At 40.4% G+C, this 24,384-nt stretch overlaps 1 protein-coding gene across 1 annotated transcript in view; it reads left to right on the top strand.

The window, feature by feature from the left end:
* KANSL3 (KAT8 regulatory NSL complex subunit 3) overlaps positions 1-24,384 on the top strand; it is a 311,300-nt gene that overhangs the window by 51,859 nt on the left and 235,057 nt on the right. Inside the window, exon 9 of the mRNA XM_053717821.1 lies at positions 12,692-12,763. Coding sequence (XP_053573796.1) covers positions 12,692-12,763 — 72 coding nt within the window. The remainder of the gene's footprint in view (positions 1-12,691; positions 12,764-24,384) is intronic.

Below are 24,384 nucleotides of genomic sequence, written 5' to 3' on the forward strand. Positions count from 1 at the left end.
ACACACACTAATTAGGAGGGCTGGATGTTGGTCCATAGGCTGTAGGTTGGGGAGCTCAGCCTTTACTGTTCAAAAGACATGATTTAGATAGCGTATACAATCTTTTAACAACTTAACAATTTACTTCTATTATCTAATTTACTTCAATCTCTTGATATCCATTATTGAAGAAGCAGCAATGCACTACTGGGAAGTAGCTGAATGCATTGGGTGAGCTAATAACATGAGACATATATGTGCAGCCACCAATTAGCTCCTGAGCCTACCTAGGTTTCCATTTCAACAAAGTATACCAAGAGAACAAAACAAATTAGATAATAGTAAATTGGAAACTTATTCAAATCACATGCTCTATCTGAATCATGAAAGGAAACAATTGTGTTGCTTGTCCCTTCAATTATATGGTTTGTAATCTAACTGTATAACTAATGTGTATGCTAAAGTTTATTTTATATAGTCTATGGGCCAGGGCTCGAGAAACCCGGGAGACAGGGAGCCACGAGCACCTAGAATCTTACCCCCGGCTCCTAACTTTTGGATTATTATCCATATATCTATATACAAATAGCACTGCCTGGCTCCTAAAGTTTAAACAGATTTGTTGACCAATGACTATGCTAATATATGGCTCTATCATTGGTAATTCATCTACCAAAGTGCTAATTACACACTTGATGCTGATATCTGGCCATATCACTAAAGTTTGGGCATTATCAGTGACATTTGCTTATAACACTCTATGGACCCATTGATGATTAACTTGTTGCTGTGGAGAGAGATCATGCAAACTGATTTTTTTTGTTAGACCATATATTGTAATTCATGTCTCTGTTGCACCCTAGAACCCTGTATAACGAGAGAGATAATGTGCCTTTTTAAAATTGTTTAAGGGACCTTGCAGTACTGATGAGACGTCTTAGATAATCTTGCCAGACTGGAGACCTTTAGATCATCAGGCCCTTAGTCTTGAATAATGCATGTACTATAGTCCTCATTACGTAATCTGTTTTTATATGGTTTATTATTTTAGCATGATTTACACATCTGCACTGCTGAATACATGGTTTATGCTGATACTTTGTAATGCATATACTTTATTACCAATTCCCTAGTTAGTCTAAAAGGTTTTCTGTTCCACTCCTCAGAATCTTAAGAGGCTAGATTTTCAGGTTTGTCTTGGCTGAGAATAGTTTAATAAACTATAATTACTGAGCAACTGATTGTATCATTAGTTTAATAGTTCTGATATCTTGAAAAACTGGCCTTTCAGTGATTAATAAGGAATGGAACATTGGTATGCGCTAATATACGGCTATTTTATGAATGGTGCATATTGTCTTCTATACTGTTAATACATTTTATATGGGTTTCCTTCATGTATCATGCATATGCAATTTTATTTAAAATGCATCCACTATACTGCTGATTATATAGTTTGTGCCAATACCTTTCTCCCTCAGTCCATAATATATCCTGGTATTTGTATAGTAAATTACTGAGCCAACACGTCTACTCCTTTGTATCTACTATATACTGTCAAGGGGTCAAGTTGAGCAGGAACGCATGGGAACAGAGTTCCTGCACCATTTTTGCAGGTGGAACTAAGTTCCCTCTGGAAAGAGATCAGAAATGCTTCAGTAAACACTTCTGCTGTTTGTGGGAGGAACTGGAGCACAGTATAGTTAGAGGGATAGTGAGATCCTCTAGTAATGGGCAGTAACACTTCCTACAATGCACTAAATGCAAGCCTGTCAGTGGTCCTGCTGTGTGATCACCCAGCACTGTGTGGAACAGATGATGCTTACATTTTTGTGTGGCTTGCTCTGGGATTATTTAGCTCCCCTCAGCAAAAATAGGACTATTGCACCTTAAGTGGGTGAGACTCTGTGACAGAGTCGTCGTCTCAGGCCCAAAGGCAACCATTCAACTCTTCATTAGTTTTAATTTGTTTTCATTTACCAAAGTGTATAGATTATATACATATAAATACAGTGTATGTGTGTATAAAACCATATTAATTGTTTGGGGGTGGAAGTCTTGGTGAGTTCCCACACTTTTTTTTGTAGGACTTGACCCCCCAGTTTATGGTATACCCTTACACCATGTGAAACTATATTGTGTGGCTAGTTTGCACACTTTAAAAGGGCATTGGACACTAAAATGTTCTACCCTTTAAAGGTACATGAAAGTCTAAATTAAATTTTCATGGTTCAGATAGAGCGGGCAAAAGCATGCAAAAGACTTTACAATGTACTTCTTTTTTCATATTTACTTTGTTTTCTTTGTATTATTTGGTGAAAAGCATACCTGGGTAGCCTCAGGAGTAGCAATGCACTACTATTGGGGACTAGCTGCTGATTGGTGACTACTTGCATAAGCCAGAACTTTAACAACATTTATTTGATCTGTTAGAATCCAGCTACACACTTTTTAGTCACCTCACCAGAAAGTGTTATTTGTATGTAGAATAATACAAAAATTAGGATGTATAACTTTGGTGCCACAACCCTCTGAATGCAGTTAATATTCTCTATATATATCGTGCTAATTTCTTTCATGTAATTAGCAAGAGTCCATGAGCTAGTGACGTATGGGATATACATTCCTACCAGGAGGGGCAAAGTTTCCCAAACCTTAAAATGCCTATAAATACACCCCTCACCACACCCACAATTCAGTTTTTACAAACTTTGCCTCCGATGGAGGTGGTGAAGTAAGTTTGTGCTAGATTCTACGTTGATATGCGCTCCGCAGCAAGTTGGAGCCCGGTTTTCCTCTCAGCGTGCAGTGAATGTCAGAGGGATGTGAGGAGAGTATTGCCTATTTGAATGCAGTGATCTCCTTCTACGGGGTCTATTTCATAGGTTCTCTGTTATCGGTCGTAGAGATTCATCTCTTACCTCCCTTTTCAGATCGACGATATACTCTTATATATACCATTACCTCTGCTGATTCTCGTTTCAGTACTGGTTTGGCTTTCTACAAACATGTAGATGAGTGTCCTGGGGTAAGTAAATCTTATTTTCTGTGACACTCTAAGCTATGGTTGGGCACTTTATTTATAAAGTTCTAAATATATGTATTCAAACATTTATTTTCCTTGACTCAGAATGTTCAACATTCCTTATTTTTCAGACAGTCAGTTTCATATTTGGGATAAATGCATTTGTTTCAATCATTTTTTCTTACCTTAAAAAATTTGACTTTTTCCCTGTGGGCTGTTAGGCTCGCGGGGGCAGAAAATGCTTCATTTTATTGCGTCATTCTTGGCGCAGACTTTTTTGGCGCAAAATTTTTTTTTCTGTTTCCGGCGTCATACGTGTCGCCGGAAGTTGCGTCATTTTTTGACGTTTTTTTGCGTCAAAAATGTCGGCGTTCCGGATGTGGCGTCATTTTTGGCGCCAAAAGCATTTAGGCGCCAAATAATGTGGGCGTCTTTTTTGGCGCTAAAAAATATGGGCGTCATTTTTGTCTCCACATTATTTAAGTCTCATTATTTATTGCTTCTGGTTGCTAGAAGCTTGTTCACTGGCATTTTTTTCCCATTCCTGAAACTGTCATTTAAGGAATTTGATCAATTTTGCTTTATATGTTGTTTTTTTTTTTCTTTTACATATTGCAAGATGTTCCACGTTGCAACTGAGTCAGAAGATACTTCAGGAAAATCACTGCACAGTGCTGGAGCTACCAAGCTAAGTGTATCTGCTATAAACTTTTGGTATCTGTTTCTCCAGCTGTTATTTGTATTGCATGTCATGTCAATCTTATTAATGCAGATAAAATTTCCTTTAGTACTGTTACATTACCTGTTGCTGTTCCGTCAACATCTAATTTTCAGAGTGTTCCTGATAACATAAGAGATTTTATTTTTTTAAATCCATTAAGAAGGCTATGTCTGTTATTTCTCCTTCTAGTATACATAAAAGTCTTTTAAAACTTCTCTTTTTTCAGATGAATTTTTAAATGAACATCATCATTCTGATACTGATAATGGTTCTTCTGGTTCAGAGGTTTCTGTCTCAGAGGTTGATGCTGATAAATCTTTGTATTTGTTCAAGATGGAATTTATTCGTTCTTTACTTAAAGAAGTGTTATTTGCATTAGAAATAGAGGATTCTGGTCCTCTTGATACTAAATGTAAACGTTTAAATAAGGTTTTTAAATCTCCTGTAGTTATTCCAGAAGTGTTTTATCTCCCTGATGCTATTTCTGAAGTAATTTCCAGGGAATGGAATAATTTGGGTAATTTATTTACTCCTTCTAGACGTTTAAGCAAATTATATCCTGTGCCATCTGACAGATTAGAGTTTTTTGGGACAAAAATCCCTAAGGTTATGGGGCTGTCTCTACTCCTGCTAATGTACTACTATTCCTACGGCAGATAGTACTTCATTTAAGGATCCTTTAGATAGGAAAATTGAATCCTTTCTAAGAAAAGCTTACTTATGTTCAGGTAATCTTCTTAGACCTGCTATATTTTTAGCGGATGTTGCTGCAGCTTCAACTTTTTGGTTAGAAGCTTTAGCGCAACAAGTAACAGATCATAATTTTATAGCATTATTATTATTCTATAACATGCTAATAATTTTATTGGTGATACCATCTTTTGATATCATTAGAGTTGATGTCAGGTATATGTCTCTAGCTATTTTAGCTAGAAAAGCTTTATGGATTAAACTTGGAATGCTGACATGTCTTCTAAGTCAACTTTGCTTTCCCTTTCTTTCCAGGGTAAATAATCATTTTCGTTCCTTTCCTCACAACAAGGAACAAAAGCCTGATCCTTCATCCTCAGGAGCGGTATCAGTTTAGAAACTATTTCCAGTTTGGAATATATCCAAGCCTTATAGAAACCTATAGCCAGCTCCTAAATACCTATGAAGGTGCGGCCCTTATTCCAGCTCAGCTGGTATGGGGCAGATTACGTTTTCTTCAAAGAAATTTGGATCAATTCCGTTCTTAATCTCTGGTTTCAGAAACATTGTTTCAGAAAGGTACAGAATTGGCTTCAAGTTAAGGCCTCCTGCTAAGAGATTCTTTTCTTTCCCGTGTCCCAGTTAACACAGCAAAGGCTCAGCATTTCTGAAATGTGTTTCAGATCTAGAGTTGGCTGGAGTATTTATGCCAGTTCCAGTTCTGGAACAGGGGCTGGGGTTTTATTTGATCTCTTCATTGTACCAAAGAAGGTCAATTCCTTCAGACCAGTTCCGGATCTATCATTTTTGAATCGTTATGTTAGGATACCAACATTCAAGATGGTTACTGTAGGACTATCCTGCCTTTTGTTTAGCAAGGGCATTATATGTCTACAATAGATTTACAGGATGTGTATCTGCATATTCCGATTCATCCAGATCACTTAGTGTCTGAGATTCTCTTTTTAGACAAGCATTACCAGTTTTGTGGCTCTACCGTTTGGCCTAGCCTCAGTTCCAAGAATTTTTTTCAAAGGTTCTCGGTGCCCTTCTTTCTGTAATCAGAGAATAGGGTTTTGGTATTTCCTTATTTGGACGATATCTTGGTACTTGCTCAGTCTTCTCATTTTCGAAGAATCTCATACGAATCGACTTGTGTTGTTTCTTCAAGTTCATGGTTGGAGGATCAATTTACCAATCAGTTCATTGATTCCTCAGACAAGGGTAACCTTTTTAGGTTTCTAGATAAATTCAGTGTCTATGATTCTGTCCTTGTCAGACAAGAGAAGTTTAACATTGATATCAGCTTGTCAAAACCTTCAGTCACAATCATTCCCTTTGGTAGCCTTATGCATGGAAATGTTGGGTCTTAGGACTGCCGCATCAGATGCGATCTCCTTTGCTCGTTTTCACATGCGACCTCTTCAGCTCTGTATGCTGAACCAATGGTGCAGGGATTACTCAAAGATATCTCAATTAATATCTTTAAACCGATTTTACGACACTCTCTGACATGGTGGACAGATCACCATCGTTTAGTTCAGGGGGCTTCTTTGTTCTTCCGACCTGGACTATAATCTCAACAGATGCAAGTCTTACAGGTTGGGGAGCTGTGTGGGGGTATCTGACGGCACAAGGGGTTTGGGAATCTCAGGAGGTGAGATTTCCGATCAATATTTTGGAACTCCGTGCAATTTTCAGAGCTCTTCAGTCTTGACCTCTTCTGAAGAGAGAGTTGTTCATTTGTTTTCAGATAGACAATGTCACAACTGTGGCATACATCAATCATCAAGGAGGGACTCACAGTCCTCTGGCTATGAAAGAAGTATCTCGAATTTTGGTTTGGGCGGAATCCAGCTCCTGTCTAATCTCTGCGGTTCATATCCCAGGTATGGACAATTGGAAAGCGGATTATCTCAGTCGCCAAACGTTGCATCCGGGCGAATGGTCTCTTCACCCAGAGGTATTTCTTCAGATTGTTCAAATGTGGGAACTTCCAGAAATAGATCTGATGGCTTCTCATCTAAACAAGAAACTTCCCAGGTATCTGTCCAGATCCCGGGATCCTCAGGCGGAGGCAGTGGATGCATTATCACTTCCTTGGAAGTATCATCCTGCCTATATCTTTCTGCCTCTAGTTCTTCTTCCAAGAGTAATCTCCAAGATTCTGAAGGAATGCTCGTTTGTTCTGCTGGTAGCTCCGGCATGGCCTCACAGGTTTTGGTATGCGGATCTTGTCCGGATGGCCTCTTGCCAACCGTGGACTCTTCCGTTAAGACCAGACCTTTTGTCTCAAGGTCCTTTTTCCCATCAGGATCTGAAATCCTTAAATTTAAAGGTATGGAGATTGAACGCTTGATTCTTGGTCAAAGAGGTTTCTCTGACTCTGTGATTAATACTATGTTACAGGCTCGTAAATCTGTATCCAGAGAGATATATTATAGAGTCTGGAAGACTTATATTTCTTGGTGTCTTTCTCATCATTTTTCTTGGCATTCTTTTAGAATACCGAGAATATTACAGTTTCTTCAGGATGGTTTAGATAAGGGTTTGTCCGCAAGTTCCTTGAAAGGTCAAATCTCTGCTCTTTCTGTTCTTTTTCACAGAAAGATTGCTATTCTTCCTGATATTCATTGTTTTGTACAAGCTTTGGTTCGTATAAAGCCTGTCATTAAGTCAATTTCTCCTCCTTGGAGTTTGAATTTGGTTCTGGGGGCTCTTCAAGCTCCTCCATTTGAACCTATGCATTCATTGGATATTAAATTACTTTCTTGGAAAGTTTTGTTCCTTTTGGCCATCTCTTCTGCCAGAAGAGTTTCTGAATTATCTGCTCTTTCTTGTGAGTCTCCTTTTCTGATTTTTCATCAGGATAAGGCGGTGTTGCGAACTTCTTTTGAATTTTTACCTAAGTTGTGAATTCCAACAACATTAGTAGAGACATTGTGGTTCCTTCATTATGTCCTAATCCTAAGAATTCTAAGGAGAAATCGTTGCATTCTTTGGATGTTATTAGAGCTTTGAAATATTATGTTGAAGCTACTAAGTCTTTCCGAAAGACTTCTAGTTTATTTGTTATCTTTTCCGGTTTTAGAAAGGCCAGAAAACTTCTGCCATTTCTTTGGCATCTTGGTTGAAATCTTTAATTCATCTTGCCTATGTTGAGTTGGGTAAGACTCCGCCTCATAGGATTACAGCTCATTCTACTAGGTCAGTTTCTACTTCCTGGGCGTTTAGGAATGAAGCTTCGGTTGATCAGATTTGCAAAGCGGCAACTTGGTCTTCTTTGCATACTTTTACCAAATTCTACCATTTTGTTGTATTTTCTTCTTCTGAAGCAGTTTTTGGTAGAAAAGTACTTCAGGCAGCGGTTTCATTTTGAATCTTCTGCTTATGTTTTTCATTAAACTTTATTTTGGGTGTGGATTATTTTCAGCAGGAATTGGCTGTCTTTATTTTATCCCTCCCTCTCTAGTGACTCTTGTGTGGAAAGATCCACATCTTGGGTAGTCATTATCCCATACGTCACTAGCTCATGGACTCTTGCTAATTACATGAAAGAAAACATAATTTATGTAAGAACTTACCTGATAAATTCATTTCTTTCATATTAGCAAGAGTCCATGAGGCCCGCCCTTTTTTGTGGTGGTTATGATTTTTTTGTATAAAGCACAATTATTCCAATTCCTTATTTTATATGCTTTCGCACTTTTTTCTTATCACCCCACTTCTTGGCTATTCGTTAAACTGAATTGTGGGTGTGGTGAGGGGTGTATTTATAGGCATTTTAAGGTTTGGGAAACTTTGCCCCTCCTGGTAGGAATGTATATCCCATACGTCACTAGCTCATGGACTCTTGCTAATATGAAAGAAATGAATTTATCAGGTAAGTTCTTACATAAATTATGTTTTTTTGCCTATTCAAGCTTATTTCTAATGCTTCAAATGGTAAACTGACAACATGCTGATTGAATGCGTTGTTTATGCTTAATATATTCATAATTTTTTAAGCATGGGACAGGCATTACCTTTTTTAAAGGGATACTAAAGCCAATTTTTTTCTTTCATGATTCAGATAGAGCATGCAATTTTAAGCAACTTTCTAATTTACTCCTGTTATCAGTTTTTCTTCGTTCTCTTGCTATCTTTATTTGAAAAAGCAGGAATCTAAGCTTAGAAGCCGGCCCATTTTTGGTTCAGCAGCCTGGGTAGCATTTCCTGAAAAAAAAAAAAATTGCATGCGCTTTCTGAATCATGAAAGAAAAAAAATGTGGGTTTTAGTGTCCCTTTAACACCCGTCCTCTAAAAATCCCTAAACCTTCTTTTTCTTATTGATAAAAACAAAGTAAACCACTGCTGTCTATTATATCTGTTCCTTTTACACCAAACTGTTGAAGAAGATTGTCTTGAAGTTCAGCATTGATTTCCTATGTAAGCTGCCATAATGTAACGCATGTTACAGTGTCACTGCAGTCACATGGTTATGATGCCGATACATGTGACACACACAGCATATTGTCTATTACATATACTTAGAGGAATCACATCTCTCTGCAGCGTCTGAGCTGCAGTGTCCGAAGATACATATTTATTTGTCAGTCAGCAGATACAGGTATTAGATATCCCCATCTATGTGTTTATATATATATATATATATATATATATATATATATATATATATACACACATATTATGCATCAGAATTTAAAGGGACAGTCAACACAAAAATTGATATTGTTTAAAAAAGATAGATAATGCCTTTACTACCCATTCCCCAGCTTTGCACAATAAACATGGTTATATTAATATACTTTATAATCTTTAAGCCTCTAAATTTCTGTTTTTCTAAGTCACTAAATACAGCCCCTTGATCACATGTTTTTTATTAGCTTTTCACAACAGGGGAGAGCTAAGTCATGTGAGCCATATAGATAACACTGAACTCACGCCCGTGGATTTAAAAACACAGCATTATTTGGCTTTAACCCCTTAACGACTGAGGACGTGCAGGGTACGTCCTCAGAAAAAAGGCAGTTAATGCCTGAGAACGTACCCTGCACGTCCTCAGTGTGGAAAGCAGCTGGAAGCGATCCTGCTCGCTTCCAGCTGCTTTCCGGTTATTGCAGTGATGCCTCGATATGGAGGCATCCTGCAATAACGTTTGTAAGCCATCCGGTGCAGAGAGAGCCACTCTGTGGCCCTCTCTGCACCGGAGATCGGTGGCTACCGGCGTTGGTGGGTGGGAGCCGGACCGGGAGGCGGGTGGCGGCCATCGATGGCCATGTGGATCTGAAGGGGGGCGGGATCGTGGGCGGGGGTGGCTGGGGGCGCGCACGGGCGCGCGCGCGTGCACGGGAGGGTGGGGGCGGGCGCGTGCACGGGGAGGGAGCGGGTGGGAACCGCTACACTGCAGAAAATGGGGAAATAAAAAATATAATCAAAATAAAATATATACAATGAGCAAGGTGGTGGGGGTTTGTTTGTGGGGGGTGGGGGGTTGGGGGAAGCTACACTACAGAAAAAAACAAAAAACCCCAAAAAAAAGCACTTTTTATTGTAAACTGGGTACTGGCAGACAGCTGCCAGTACCCAAGATGGCCCCCAATAAGGCAGAGGGGAGGGTTAGAGAGCGGTTTTGGGGGGGATCAGGGAGGTTGGGGGCTAAGGGGGGGATCCTACACAGTAGCATATGTAAATATGCTAAAAAAAAAAATTCATTTTTTTTTAAAAACTCTTTTATTTTAGTACTGGCAGACTTTCTGCCAGTACTTAAGATGGCGGGGACAATTGTGGGGTGGGGGAGGGAAGGGAGCTGTTTGGGAGGGATCAGGGGGTGGGATGTGTCAGATGGGAGGCTGATCTCTACACTAAAGCTAAAATTAACCCTGCAAGCTCACTACAAACTCCCTAATTAACCCTTTCACTGCTAGCCATAATACACGTGTGAGGCGCAACAGGATTTAGTGGCCTTCTAATTACCAGAAAGCAACGCCAAAGTCATATATGTCTGCTATTTCTGAACAAAGGGGATCCCAGACAAGCATTTACAACCATTTGTGCCATAATTGCACAAGCTGTTTGTAAATGATTTCAGTGAGAAACCTAAAATTGTGAAAAATTTTACGTTTTTTTTAATTTGATCGCATTTGGCGGTGAAATGGTGGCATGAAATATACCAAAATGTGCCTAGATCAATACTTGGGGTTGTCTACTACACTACACTAAAGCTAAAATTAACCCTACAAGCTCCCTAAAAGCTCCCTAATTAACCCCTTAACTGCTGGGCATGATACACTTGTGGTGCGCAGTGGCATTTAGCGGCCTTCTAATTACCAAAAAGCAACGCCAAAGCCATATATGTGTGCTATTTCTGAACAAAGGGGATCCCAGAGAAGAATTTACAACCATTTATGCCATAATTGCACAAGCTGTTTGTAAATGATTTCAGTGAGAAACCTAAAGTTTGTGAAAAAATTCGTGAAAAAGTGAACAATTTTTTGTATTTGATCGCATTTGGCGGTGAAATGGTGGTATGAAATATACCAAAATTGGCCTAGATCAATACTTTGGGATGTCTACTAAAAAAAAATATATACATGTCAAGGGATATTCAGGGATTCCTGAAAGATATCAGTGTTCTAATGTAACTAGCGCTAATTTTGGAAAAAAATGGTTTGGAAATAGCAAAGTGCTACTTGTATTTATGGCCCTATAACTTGCAAAAAAAGCAAAGAACATGTAAACATTGGGTATTTCTAAACTCAGGACAAAATTTAGAAACTATTTAGCATGGGTGTTTTTTGGTGGTTTTAGATATGTAACAGATTTTGGGGGTCAAAGTTAGAAAAAGTGTGTTTTTTTCCATTTTTTCCTCATATTTTATAATTTTTTTTATAGTAAATTATAAGATATGATGAAAATAATGGTATCTTTAGAAAGTCCATTTAATGGCGAGAAAAACGGTATATAATATGTGTGGGTACAGTAAATGAGTAAGAAGAAAATTACAGCTAAACACAAACACTGCAAAAATGTAAAAATAGCCTTGGTCCCAAACGGACAGAAAATGGAAAAGTGCTCTGGTCACTAAGGGGTTAATGCAAGTCAATAGATAAAGTCATGTGATCAGGGGGCTGTCAGAAGATGCTTAGATACAAGGTAATCACAGAGGTAAAAAGTATATTAATATAACCATGTTTTCTGTACAAAAATGAGTAATAAAAATAACAATAAAAATGTTTGTGTTGACTGTCCCTTTAAGGTAGGGAGGCTCTCACGCTGCATGTACTACATGCAGAAGATTTCTGCTTTTCATGACCTCTCCTAAGGGCTGACAATTGTACCAGCGTAGTGATCGTTTAGTGATAATCATTTGCATTATTTAGCAGTGTGATCTGCTCCTGTCACATCCTCTTCCCAGACACAGTCATTAGAGCAGAACTCTGTGTGTGATCACAGGGTGTGATATGAACAGATCACACTGATAAATAATGCAGACGATCATTACTAACCGATCACTAAGCTGGTACAAGTGTCTGCCCTAAGTGCTTTATATAAAAAGGAGCAGTCATGAAAATTATGGAGTACATGCAGTGTGAGAGCCGCCCCCTCCTGGAGCTTGCTAATGATTTACAATGATAATAGTGCCTGAAACGGTGCACTGCAATCACCTTTGTTTTGAATATAAAACAATAAAATAAAGAATAAAACTGTGGGGGGAATTAAAAACAAACTAACAAACATGGAAACAGTACTTATAAAACATTTTTTTAAATTCTGATGCATAATATGTGTATATACATAGATGGAGAAATCTAATTTACATTTATACTCTGACAAATAAATATGTATTTTCAGACACTGCAGCTCACACACTGCAGACAGATGTGATTCCTCTAAGAATATGTAATAGACAATATGCTGTGTGTGTCACATGACTCAGCATCATGACCATGTAACTGCTGTGCCCCTTTAACATACATTACAATATGGCAGCTTACACAGGAGAATCAAGAATTGGATACTGTACTTCAAAACATTCTTCTTCAAAAGTTTGGGGTAAGAGGAACAAATAAAATAGACAGCAGTGATTACTTTATTTTTATTAATAAGAAAAACATTTTACCTTCTTCTATTGAATTTCTTAGTAATAGCATAATTCTACTTCATGTGAGTTTACCAATAAATACATTTCTAATGTTCAGGCTTGCTTTCATGTTTCTTTCCTTCAACTAGTTGTATAAGCAGGTACTTAAGTCTGTGTTTTCCTACCTCTGTAGATTCACAATCACTTTCCTCACAAACCGGTGATTCTCATTGGATGGAATACGGGAGCGTTGGTAGCCTGCCATGTGAGTATTTGATTAGACCAAAAAGCTGTATAATAAAAAATGTTTTATTTTAGTTTAGTAAACATACTATCTTACCTAAAAAAAGATGTTTCTTCTTGCCATCAAGCTGAGGCTGAAATAGACAGGTACACAGTCAGTCAGAGGCAGACAGACTCACACACACATCACACACCCCATACACGCTCCACACACCTTACACACTTCACACACACCTTACACACCCTACGTACAAACAAACACCTTAGACAATCCACACACAAACACCTTACACACTCCACACACAAACACCTCACACACAAACACCTTACACACTCCACTTACACACCTTACATAAACACACACCTCTCTCAAACACACACACCTTACACACTCTACGTACAAACACACACTTTTGACACTCCACACACAAACACCTTACACACAATCACCTTACACACTCCTCACACACACCTTACATAAACACATACCTCTCTCAAACACACACACACCTTACACACTCTACGTACAAACACACACTTTTGACACTCCACACACAAACACCTTACACACAATCACCTTACACACTCCTCACACACACCTTACATAAACACATACCTCTCTCAAACACACACACACCTTACACACTCTACGTACAAACACACACTTTAGACACTCCACACACAAACACCTTACACACAATCACCTTACACACTCCACACACCTCACACAAACACACCTCTCACAAATCTTACACACTCCTAACACACCTTAGACCTTATACATGTATAGCTGTGTGTATGCCATTAAATAATAATAACTTTTTATAGAAGATTTTTTGATAATACAAGATATTGCAAAAATGCTTCTATTTCAAACTGAAATTCACTCATTATTATTTTGTATTTTAATTATTATGTCCTTTCAAGGTATATTAACACTATCACATAACATTGACATAGTGTTCGTTTTGTGTAATAGTTGCCCATTAGCAAATACCCCTATAGTAGAGACTTGTGCAAGGTTACAGTGTATGCAAAAAACAGCAAAGATCAGCATGCATTCATTCTTTAGAATAGGTTGCAGCAGAATTAAATTGGGGGGCTATTGTCCATTTTGTAGCCAAATAAAACAAAACAAAACAAAACAACTTTTGCTTGCAATATGTGCTGGTATATAATGTATATAGGTATCATTGTTATCCCTACTATAAGGGAATCCACTTATTTACTCGGACCTATCACTGCCACACTATCCCTAACATTTTTTATTTTAGGTGTTTTTTTTAAGGGTAGATCTTGAGGACAGAAGCTGTATTTCTAAGGTTTTGGGTCCTTAGGTGCTATTCGGACCTTTGATGTTAGGGGATGGTTGTACTGGCGAGATTGTGTAAGGTTCTTGTGTGGTACACAAGATAGCAGATTAAAGGGACACACATACACAAACATGCATACATAGAGATACACACACACATACTTAGAGATGCACACACATACACAAATATATACACACACATACATACACAGAGATACACACACACACAGATACACATACACAGAGATACACATCTCTGACAATCTTTCAGAAGCCCGTGCGCAGTACTTGCATACAGTCTGTGTGTGGGTAATAAATTCAAATAAACACAAAATACTAATAAAATAGCAAATATTAAAATCTTCTTGGGGCAGCTTTTCCTTGCTTATTTTGAAGTTTCCCTGGACCACCGGACGACTGGGTATTTCAACCCCTGTGTATGTATGTATGTGTATATGTGCGTATATATTATATATATATATATATATATATATATATATCCTTATTTTAAAATTCCAATTCTTTTCTTGGGTGCATTCACATGTGGCACAATCCCTCTTGCAACTAAATGGTTTTTACTTATTAAACTTCTTGTTAATGTCTACCAAATACATTCTCTTGTCACTTTGAAGACCCTTTTTTTAAATACCAATCCCAGATTATGTATTTTAAAGGGACAGTTACCGTAAAAAATAATGTTGCAAAATTCTGTAACCTTCACCTAGCAACACCTTAAACAAAATAGATTGAGAGATTTACCCCCACAAGGGTATACTAACCTTTAGTTTCTCGCCAACCTCTTATGATTTCTCCCCCTTCAAAAGTGTGTCACGGCAACACTGTCTAATCACAGCGAGTTTGATTGTGCCATTGAAGTGAATGTAGCGTGCTCTCGTGCTGGGTAAAGTCGGGATTGTGCTACCTTTAGTTCCATGCCGTGATTAGGTGAGCTGTGATTACACAACGCACCCGTGAGGCACTTTTGAGAAGAAAAAAATATCATAAGAGGCTGGCGAGGAACGGAAGGTAAGTATACCTTTGGAGGGGTAAATATCTTTATTTTCTCCAACATAGGTGTGTCCGGTCCACGGCGTCATCCTTACTTGTGGGATATTCTCCTCCCCAACAGGAAATGGCAAAGAGCCCAGCAAAGCTGGTCACATGATCCCTCCTAGGCTCCGCCTACCCCAGTCATTCTCTTTGCCGTTGTACAGGCAACATCTCCACGGAGATGGCTTAGAGTTTTTTAGTGTTTAACTGTAGTTTTTATTATTCAATCAAGAGTTTGTTATTTTGAAATAGTGCTGGTATGTACTATTTACTCAGAAACAGAAAAGAGATGAAGATTTCTGTTTGTATGAGGAAAATGATTTTAGCAACCGTAACTAAAATCCATGGCTGTTCCACACAGGACTGTTGAGAGCTACTAACTTCAGTTGGGGGAACAGTATGCAGTCTCTTGCTGCTTGAGGTATGACACATTCTAACAAGACGATGTAATGCTGGAAGCTGTCATTTTCCCTATGGGATCCGGTAAGCCATGTTTATTACGATCATAAATAAGGGCTTCACAAGGGCTTATTAAGACTGTAGACTTTTCTGGGCTAAATCGATTCATTATTAACACATATTTAGCCTTGAGGAATCATTTTATCTGGGTATTTTGATATAAGAATATCGGCAGGCACTGTATTAGACACCTTATTACTTAGGGACTTTCCCAAAGCATAAGCAGAGCCTCATTTTCGCGCCGGTGTGGCGCACTTGTTTTTGAGAGGCATGGCATGCAGTCGCATGTGTGAGGAGCTCTGATACTTAGAAAAGACTTTCTGAAGGCATCATTTGGTATCGTATTCCCCTTTGGGCTTGGTTGGGTCTCAGCAAAGCAGATACCAGGGACTGTAAAGGGGTTAAAGTTTAAAACGGCTCCGGTTCCGTTATTTTAAGGGTTAAAGCTTCCAAATTTGGTGTGCAATACTTTTAAGGCTTTAAGACACTGTGGTGAAAATTTGGTGAATTTTGTACAATTCCTTCATGTTTTTTCGCAATTGCAGTAATAAAGTGTGTTCAGTTTAAAATTTAAAGTGACAGTAACGGTTTTATTTTAAAACGTTTTTGTACTTTGTTATCAAGTTTATGCCTGTTTAACATGTCTGAACTACCAGATAGACTGTGTTCTGAATGTGGGGAAGCCAGAATTCCTATTCATTTAAATAAATGTGATTTATGTGATAATGACAATGATGCCCAAGATGATTCCTCAAGTGAGGGGAGTAAGCATGGTACTGCATCATTCCCTCCTTCGTCTACACGAGTCTTGCCCACTCAGGAGGCCCCTAGTACATCTAGCGCGCCAATACTCCTTACTATGCAACAATTAACGGCTGTAATGGATAATTCTGTCAAAAACATTTTAGCCAGAATGAACACTTGTCAGCGTAAGCGCGGCTGCTCTGTTTTAGATACTGAAGAGCATGGCAACGCTGATACTAATATCTCTGAAGGGCCCCTAACCCAGTCTGATGGGGCCAGGGAGGTTTTGTCTGAGGGAGAAATTACTGATTCAGGGAACATTTCTCAACAGGCTGAACTTGATGTGATTGCATTTAAATTTAAGTTGGAACATCTCCGCATTCTGCTCAAGGAGGTATTATCCACTCTGGATGATTGTGACAAGTTGGTCATCCCAGAGAAGCTATGTAAAATGGACAAGTTCCTAGAGGTGCCGGGGCTCCCAGAAGCTTTTCCTATACCCAAGCGGGTGGCGGACATTGTTAATAAAGAATGGGAAAGGCCCGGTATTCCTTTCGTCCCTCCCCCCATATTTAAAAAATTGTTTCCTTTGGTCGACCCCAGAAAGGACTTATGGCAGACAGTCCCCAAGGTCGAGGGAGCGGTTTCCACTTTAAACAAACGCACCACTATACCCATAGAGGATAGTTGTGCTTTCAAAGATCCTATGGATAAAAAATTAGAAGGTTTGCTTAAAAAGATGTTTGTTCAGCAGGGTTACCTTCTACAACCAATTGCATGCATTGTCCCTGTCGCTACAGCCGCATGTTTCTGGTTCGATGAGCTGATAAAGGCGGTCGATAGTGATTCTCCTCCTTATGAGGAGATTATGGACAGAATCAATGCTCTCAAATTGGCTAATTCTTTCACCCTAGACGCCACTTTGCAATTGATGCGTCTTCCAAGAACAAGCTACTTAACATTCCTTTCAAGGGGAAAACGCTGTTTGGCCCTGACTTGAAAGAGATTATCTCTGATATCACTGGGGGTAAGGGCCACGCCCTTCCTCAGGATCGGCCTTTCAAGGCAAAAAATAAACCTAATTTTCGTCCCTTTCGTAGAAACGGACCAGCCCGAGGTGCTACGTCCTCTAAGCAAGAGGGTAATACTTCTCAAGCCAAGCCAGCTTGGAGACCAATGCAAGGCTGGAACAAGGGAAAGCAGGCCAAGAAACCTGCCACTGCTACCAAGACTGCATGAAATGTTGGCCCCCGATCCGGGACCGGATCTGGTGGGGGGCAGACTCTCTCTCTTCGCTCAGGCTTGGGCAAGAGATGTTCTGGATCCTTGGGCGCTAGAAATAGTCTCCCAAGGTTATCTTCTGGAATTCAAGGGACTTCCCCCAAGGGGGAGGTTCCACAGGTCTCAGTTGTCTTCAGACCACATAAAAAGACAGGCATTCTTACATTGTGTAGAAGACCTGTTAAAAATGGGAGTGATTCATCCTGTTCCATTAAGAGAACAAGGGATGGGGTTCTACTCCAATCTGTTCATAGTTCCCAAAAAAGAGGGAACGTTCAGACCAATCTTAGATCTCAAGATCTTAAACAAGTTTCTCAAGGTTCCATCGTTCAAGATGGAAACCATTCGAACTATTCTTCCTTCCATCCAGGAAGGTCAATTCATGACCACGGTGGATTTAAAGGATGCGTATCTACATATTCCTATCCACAAGGAACATCATCGGTTCCTAAGGTTCGCATTCCTGGACAAGCATTACCAGTTCGTGGCGCTTCCTTTCGGATTAGCCACTGCTCCAAGGATTTTCACAAAGGTACTAGGGTCCCTTCTAGCTGTGCTAAGACCAAGGGGCATTGCTGTAGTACCTTACTTGGACGACATTCTGATTCAAGCGTCGTCCCTTCCTCAAGCAAAGGCTCACACGGACATCGTCCTGGCCTTTCTCAGATCTCACGGATGGAAAGTGAACGTGGAAAAGAGTTCTCTATCTCCGTCAACAAGGGTTCCCTTCTTGGGAACAATTATAGACTCCTTAGAAATGAGGATATTTCTGACAGAGGCCAGAAAAACAAAGCTTCTAGACTCTTGTCGGATACTTCATTCCGTTCCTCTTCCTTCCATAGCTCAGTGCATGGAAGTGATCGGGTTGATGGTAGCGGCTATGGACATAGTTCCTTTTGCGCGCATTCATCTAAGACCATTACAACTGTGCATGCTCAGTCAGTGGAATGGGGATTATACAGACTTGTCTCCGAAGATACAAGTAAATCAGAGGACCAGAGACTCACTCCGTTGGTGGCTGTCCCTGGACAACCTGTCACGAGGGATGACATTCCGCAGACCAGAGTGGGTCATTGTCACGACCGACGCCAGTCTGATGGGCTGGGGCGCGGTCTGGGGATCCCTGAAAGCTCAGGGTCTTTGGTCTCGGGAAGAATCTCTTCTACCGATAAATATTCTGGAACTGAGAGCGATATTCAATGCTCTCAAGGCTTGGCCTCAGCTAGCGAGGGCCAAGTTCATACGGTTTCAATCAGACAACATGACAACTGTTGCGTACATCAACCATCAGGGGGGAACAAAGAGTTCCCTAGCGATGGAAGAAGTGACCAAAATCATTCTATGGGCGGAGTCTCACTCCTGCCACCTGTCCGCTATCCACATCCCAGGAGTGGAAAATTGGGAAGCGGATTTTCTGAGTCGTCAGACATTGCATCCGGGGGAGTGGGAACTCCATCCGGAAATCTTTGCCCAAGTCACTCAGCTGTGGGGCATTCCAGACATGGATCTGATGGCCTCTCGTCAGAACTTCAAAATTCCTTGCTACGGGTCCAGATCCAGGGATCCCAAGGCGGCTCTAGTGGATGCACTAGTAGCACCTTGGACCTTCAAACTAGCTTATGTGTTCCCGCCGTTCCCTCTCATCCCCAGGCTGGTAGCCAGGATCAATCAGGAGAGGGCGTCGGTGATCTTGATAGCTCCTGCGTGGCCACGCAGGACTTGGTATGCAGATCTGGTGAATATGTCATCGGCTCCACCTTGGAAGCTACCTTTGAGACGAGACCTTCTTGTTCAGGGTCCGTTCGAACATCCGAACCTGGTTTCACTCCAGCTGACTGCTTGGAGATTGAACGCTTGATCTTATCGAAGCGAGGGTTCTCAGATTCTGTTATCGATACTCTTGTTCAGGCCAGAAAGCCTGTAACTAGAAAGATTTACCACAAAATTTGGAAAAAATATATCTGTTGGTGTGAATCTAAAGGATTCCCTTGGGACAAGGTTAAGATTCCTAAGATTCTATCCTTCCTTCAAGAAGGATTGGAAAAAGGATTATCTGCAAGTTCCCTGAAGGGACAGATTTCTGCCTTGTCTGTGTTACTTCACAAAAAGCTGGCAGCTGTGCCAGATGTTCAAGCCTTTGTTCAGGCTCTGGTTAGAATTAAGCCTGTTTACAAACCTTTGACTCCTCCTTGGAGTCTCAATTTAGTTCTTTCAGTTCTTCAGGGGGTTCCGTTTGAACCCTTACATTCCGTTGATATTAAGTTATTATCTTGGAAAGTTTTGTTTTTAGTTGCAATCTCTTCTGCTAGAAGAGTTTCAGAATTATCTGCTCTGCAGTGTTCTCCTCCTTATCTGGTGTTCCATGCAGATAAGGTGGTTTTACGTACTAAACCTGGTTTTCTTCCAAAAGTTGTTTCTAACAAAAACATTAACCAGGAGATTATCGTACCTTCTCTGTGTCCGAAACCAGTTTCAAAGAAGGAACGTTTGTTGCACAATTTGGATGTTGTTCGCGCTCTAAAATTCTATTTAGATGCTACAAAGGATTTTAGACAAACATCTTCCTTGTTTGTTGTTTATTCTGGTAAAAGGAGAGGTCAAAAAGCAACTTCTACCTCTCTCTCTTTTTGGATTAAAAGCATCATCAGATTGGCTTACGAGACTGCCGGACGGCAGCCTCCCGAAAGTATCACAGCTCATTCCACTAGGGCTGTGGCTTCCACATGGGCCTTCAAGAACGAGGCTTCTGTTGATCAGATATGTAGGGCAGCGACTTGGTCTTCACTGCACACTTTTACCAAATTTTACAAGTTTGATACTTTTGCTTCTTCTGAGGCTATTTTTGGGAGAAAGGTTTTGCAAGCCGTGGTGCCTTCCATTTAGGTGACCTGATTTGCTCCCTCCCTTCATCCGTGTCCTAAAGCTTTGGTATTGGTTCCCACAAGTAAGGATGACGCCGTGGACCGGACACACCTATGTTGGAGAAAACAGAATTTATGTTTACCTGATAAATTACTTTCTCCAACGGTGTGTCCGGTCCACGGCCCGCCCTGGTTTTTTTTTTAATCAGGTCTGATAATTTATTTTCTTTAACTACAGTCACCACGGTACCATATGGTTTCTCCTATGCAAATATTCCTCCTTAACGTCGGTCGAATGACTGGGGTAGGCGGAGCCTAGGAGGGATCATGTGACCAGCTTTGCTGGGCTCTTTGCCATTTCCTGTTGGGGAGGAGAATATCCCACAAGTAAGGATGACGCCGTGGACCGGACACACCGTTGGAGAAAGTAATTTATCAGGTAAACATAAATTCTGTTTTTTTTAAGGTGTGGCTAGCATAATGTTTCATAATTCTGCCCCTTTAATAGCAGGCACCTTTATGTACACATATATAACTTATATAAATTCTTGTTTGATTCCAAATCAAGCATATTTAATTATCTTCAGCCTCTATATTCTTTTTATATATGAGAAACTTTCCCTTTTTTTTTTTTTTAAACTTTATTTCAATAACTTTTTATTGAGAAACATAGGTTCATAGTACAAAGGATAAAATGACAAGTACATGCAGAAAATAGCCAGTATTACAAACTCCCCTTCTAAAGAAAGCAAAGTTAAATGGTAATTCATAACAGCATGATTTAACCTTTGTTTACTTAATTGTGTCAGGCTCTTATGAGTAAAAGTAGGTAGTAGAAACTCCTATTAGAACCAAGATTATCGTCGTTATAGAGAGGAGGGAATCTTTTATAGTAACCATAAACCTATGGCAGACTATCGTCTGCAGAAAACACCACCTGTGTTTTCATCATTTTATATATATAACAAACTAAACTAAACAAAACTGAGGATGACAATTTCATAGTGCGGCACCTGTTGGAAGATGCTAATCTGTTGTGCAAACACACTGTTAGAGTACTAGACTCCAAAAAAAAAAAGAGAGTGTAGGTGCTGTGTTTCAACCTGAATCTCTCTACATAGTACTTATGTTTGTGAGTGTATGTATTTCACCACTGAGAGCTTAACATCATTATAGCCCACTAGTCATGCTCTGTCTGCACATTTTGTTGAGATTTAGAGGGCTAATGATCTGTAGTGTTATCTGTCCCATATAAGATTTGTTGTCCCCTTTCTAGAACCTTTAGAACATAAACAAAAGTGAAAAAAACAACAACAAAAAAACATACATCAGTGAAAAGACATACTAACATTGGAAACAAAATTGTCTCCATATTGTATAAACAAAATGTGGAGCAGTTTCCCCACTACCAATGAGTATTACGTTTTAAATTATTGATGGCTGTGCAATTTAAAGTGGTTGAAAAGTATAGTATTAGAGTGGCTGCGCTCAAACTGTGTAAAGTCATTGACAAATAAGTAATAGTGCTCGCATTTTACAATTCAAAGAAAAATTGGGAGATTGCAATAAGATTAATTAATATGGTCTACTCTACTGCTTTACATTATCTATTAGCTCTTGTAATAGTTAATAATGTAATCATTATAAACCAATAAAAAAAGAAAAAGATGGGATTTTTGATTTGGCAAGCTTGTAATATTGCTTTTTGTTATTGCTCGGGTATATATTTAACAGCTTTTGTGTTTTCTCCTGTTAAGTGTGATCAGTCCACGGGTCATCATTACTTCTGGGATATTAACTCCTCCCCAACAGGAAGTGCAAGAGGATCACCCAGCAGAACTGCTATATAGCTCCTCCCCTCTACGTCACACCCAGTCATTCTCTTGCACCCAACTAACAGAGCCAAGCCGAAGGCTAGACAGTCTAATTTTCGTTCCTTTCGTAATTTCAAGACAGGAGCAGCATCAACCTCCTCTGCACCAAAACAGGAAGGAGCTGTTGCTCGCTACAGACAAGGCTGGAGACCTAACCAGTCCTGGAACAAGGGCAAGCAGGCCAGAAAACCTGCTGCTGCCCCTAAGACAGCATGAATTGAGGGCCCCCGATCCGGGAACGGATCTAGTGGGGGGCAGACTTTCTCTCTTCACCCAGGCTTGGGCAAGAGATGTCCAGGATCCCTGGGCGTTAGAGATCATATCTCAGGGATATCTTCTGGACTTCAAATCCTCTCCCCCAAAAGGGAGATTCCATCTGTCAAGGTTGTCAACAAACCAAATAAAGAAAGAGGCGTTTCTACGCTGTGTACAAGATCTTTTACTAATGGGAGTGATCCATCCGGTTCCGCGGTCGGAACACGGACAGGGGTTTTACTCAAATCTGTTTGTGGTTCCCAAGAAAGAAGGAACCTTCAGACCAATCTTGGATTTAAAGATCCTAAACAAATTCCTAAGAGTTCCATCGTTCAAAATGGAAACTATTCGGACAATCCTACCCATGATCCAAAAGGGTCAGTACATGACCACAGTGGATTTAAAGGATGCTTACCTTCACATACCGATTCACAGAGATCATTTCCGGTATCTAAGGTTTGCCTTCCTAGACAGGCATTACCAGTTTGTAGCTCTTCCATTCGGGTTGGCTACGGCTCCAAGAATCTTCACAAAAGTTCTGGGGGCTCTTCTGGCGGTACTAAGACCGCGAGGAATCTCGGTAGCTCCATACCTAGACGACATTCTGATTCAAGCTTCAAGCTTTCAAACTGCCAAGTCTCATACAGAGTTTGTACTGGCATTTCTAAGATCGCATGGGTGGAAGGTAAACGAAAAGAAGAGTTCTCTCGTTCCACTCACAACAGTTCCCTTCTTGGGGACTCTTATAGATTCTGTAGAAATGAAGATTTACCTGACAGAAGACAGGTTAACAAAACTTCAAAACGCCTGCCGTGTCCTTCATTCCATTCAACACCCGTCAGTGGCTCAATGTATGGAGGTGATCGGCCTAATGGTAGCGGCAATGGACATAGTCCCCTTTGCACGCCTACACCTCAGACCGCTGCAATTGTGCATGCTAAGTCAGTGGAATGGGGATTACTCAGATTTGTCCCCCACTCTGAATCTGGATCAAGAGACCAGAAATTCTCTTCTGTGGTGGCTTTCTCGACCACATCTGTCCAAGGGGATGCCATTCAGCAGGCCAAATTGGACAATTGTAACAACAGACGCCAGCCTGTTCGGTTGGGGCGCTGTCTGGAATTCCCTGAAAGCTCCCTGAAAGCTCAGGGATCATGGACTCAGGAGGAGAGTCTCCTGCCAATAAACATTCTGGAATTGAGAGCAGTTCTCAATGCCCTTCTGTCTTGGCCCCAGTTAACAACTCGGGGGTTCATCAGATTTCAGTCGGACAACATCACGACTGTAGCTTACATCAACCATCAAGGAGGAACAAGAAGCTCCCTAGCGATGATGGAAGTATCAAAGATAATTCGTTGGGCAGAGTCTCACTCTTGCCATCTCTCAGCAATCCACATTCCGGGAGTGGAGAACTGGGAGGCGGATTTCCTAAGTCGTCAGACTTTTCATCCGGGGGAGTGGGAACTTCATCCGGAGGCCTTTGCCCAAATACTTCGACGTTGGGGCAAACCAGAGATAGATCTCATGGCGTCTCGACAGAACGCCAAGCTTCCTCGTTACGGGTCCAGATCCAGGGATCCGGGAGCGGCCCTAGTAGATGCTTTGACAGCACCTTGGACCTTCGGGAGAGCTTATGTGTTTCCACCCTTTCCGATGCTTCCTCGATTGATCGCCAGAATCAAGCAGGAGAGAGCATCAGTAATTCTAATAGCGCCTGCGTGGCCTCGCAGGACCTGGTATGCAGATCTAGTGGACATGTCATCCTGTCCACCTTGGTCTCTGCCTCTGAGACAGGACCTTCTGATTC

This window comes from Bombina bombina, chromosome 6, assembly GCF_027579735.1.
Source record: "Bombina bombina isolate aBomBom1 chromosome 6, aBomBom1.pri, whole genome shotgun sequence".
NCBI classification, from domain to species: domain Eukaryota; kingdom Metazoa; phylum Chordata; class Amphibia; order Anura; family Bombinatoridae; genus Bombina; species Bombina bombina.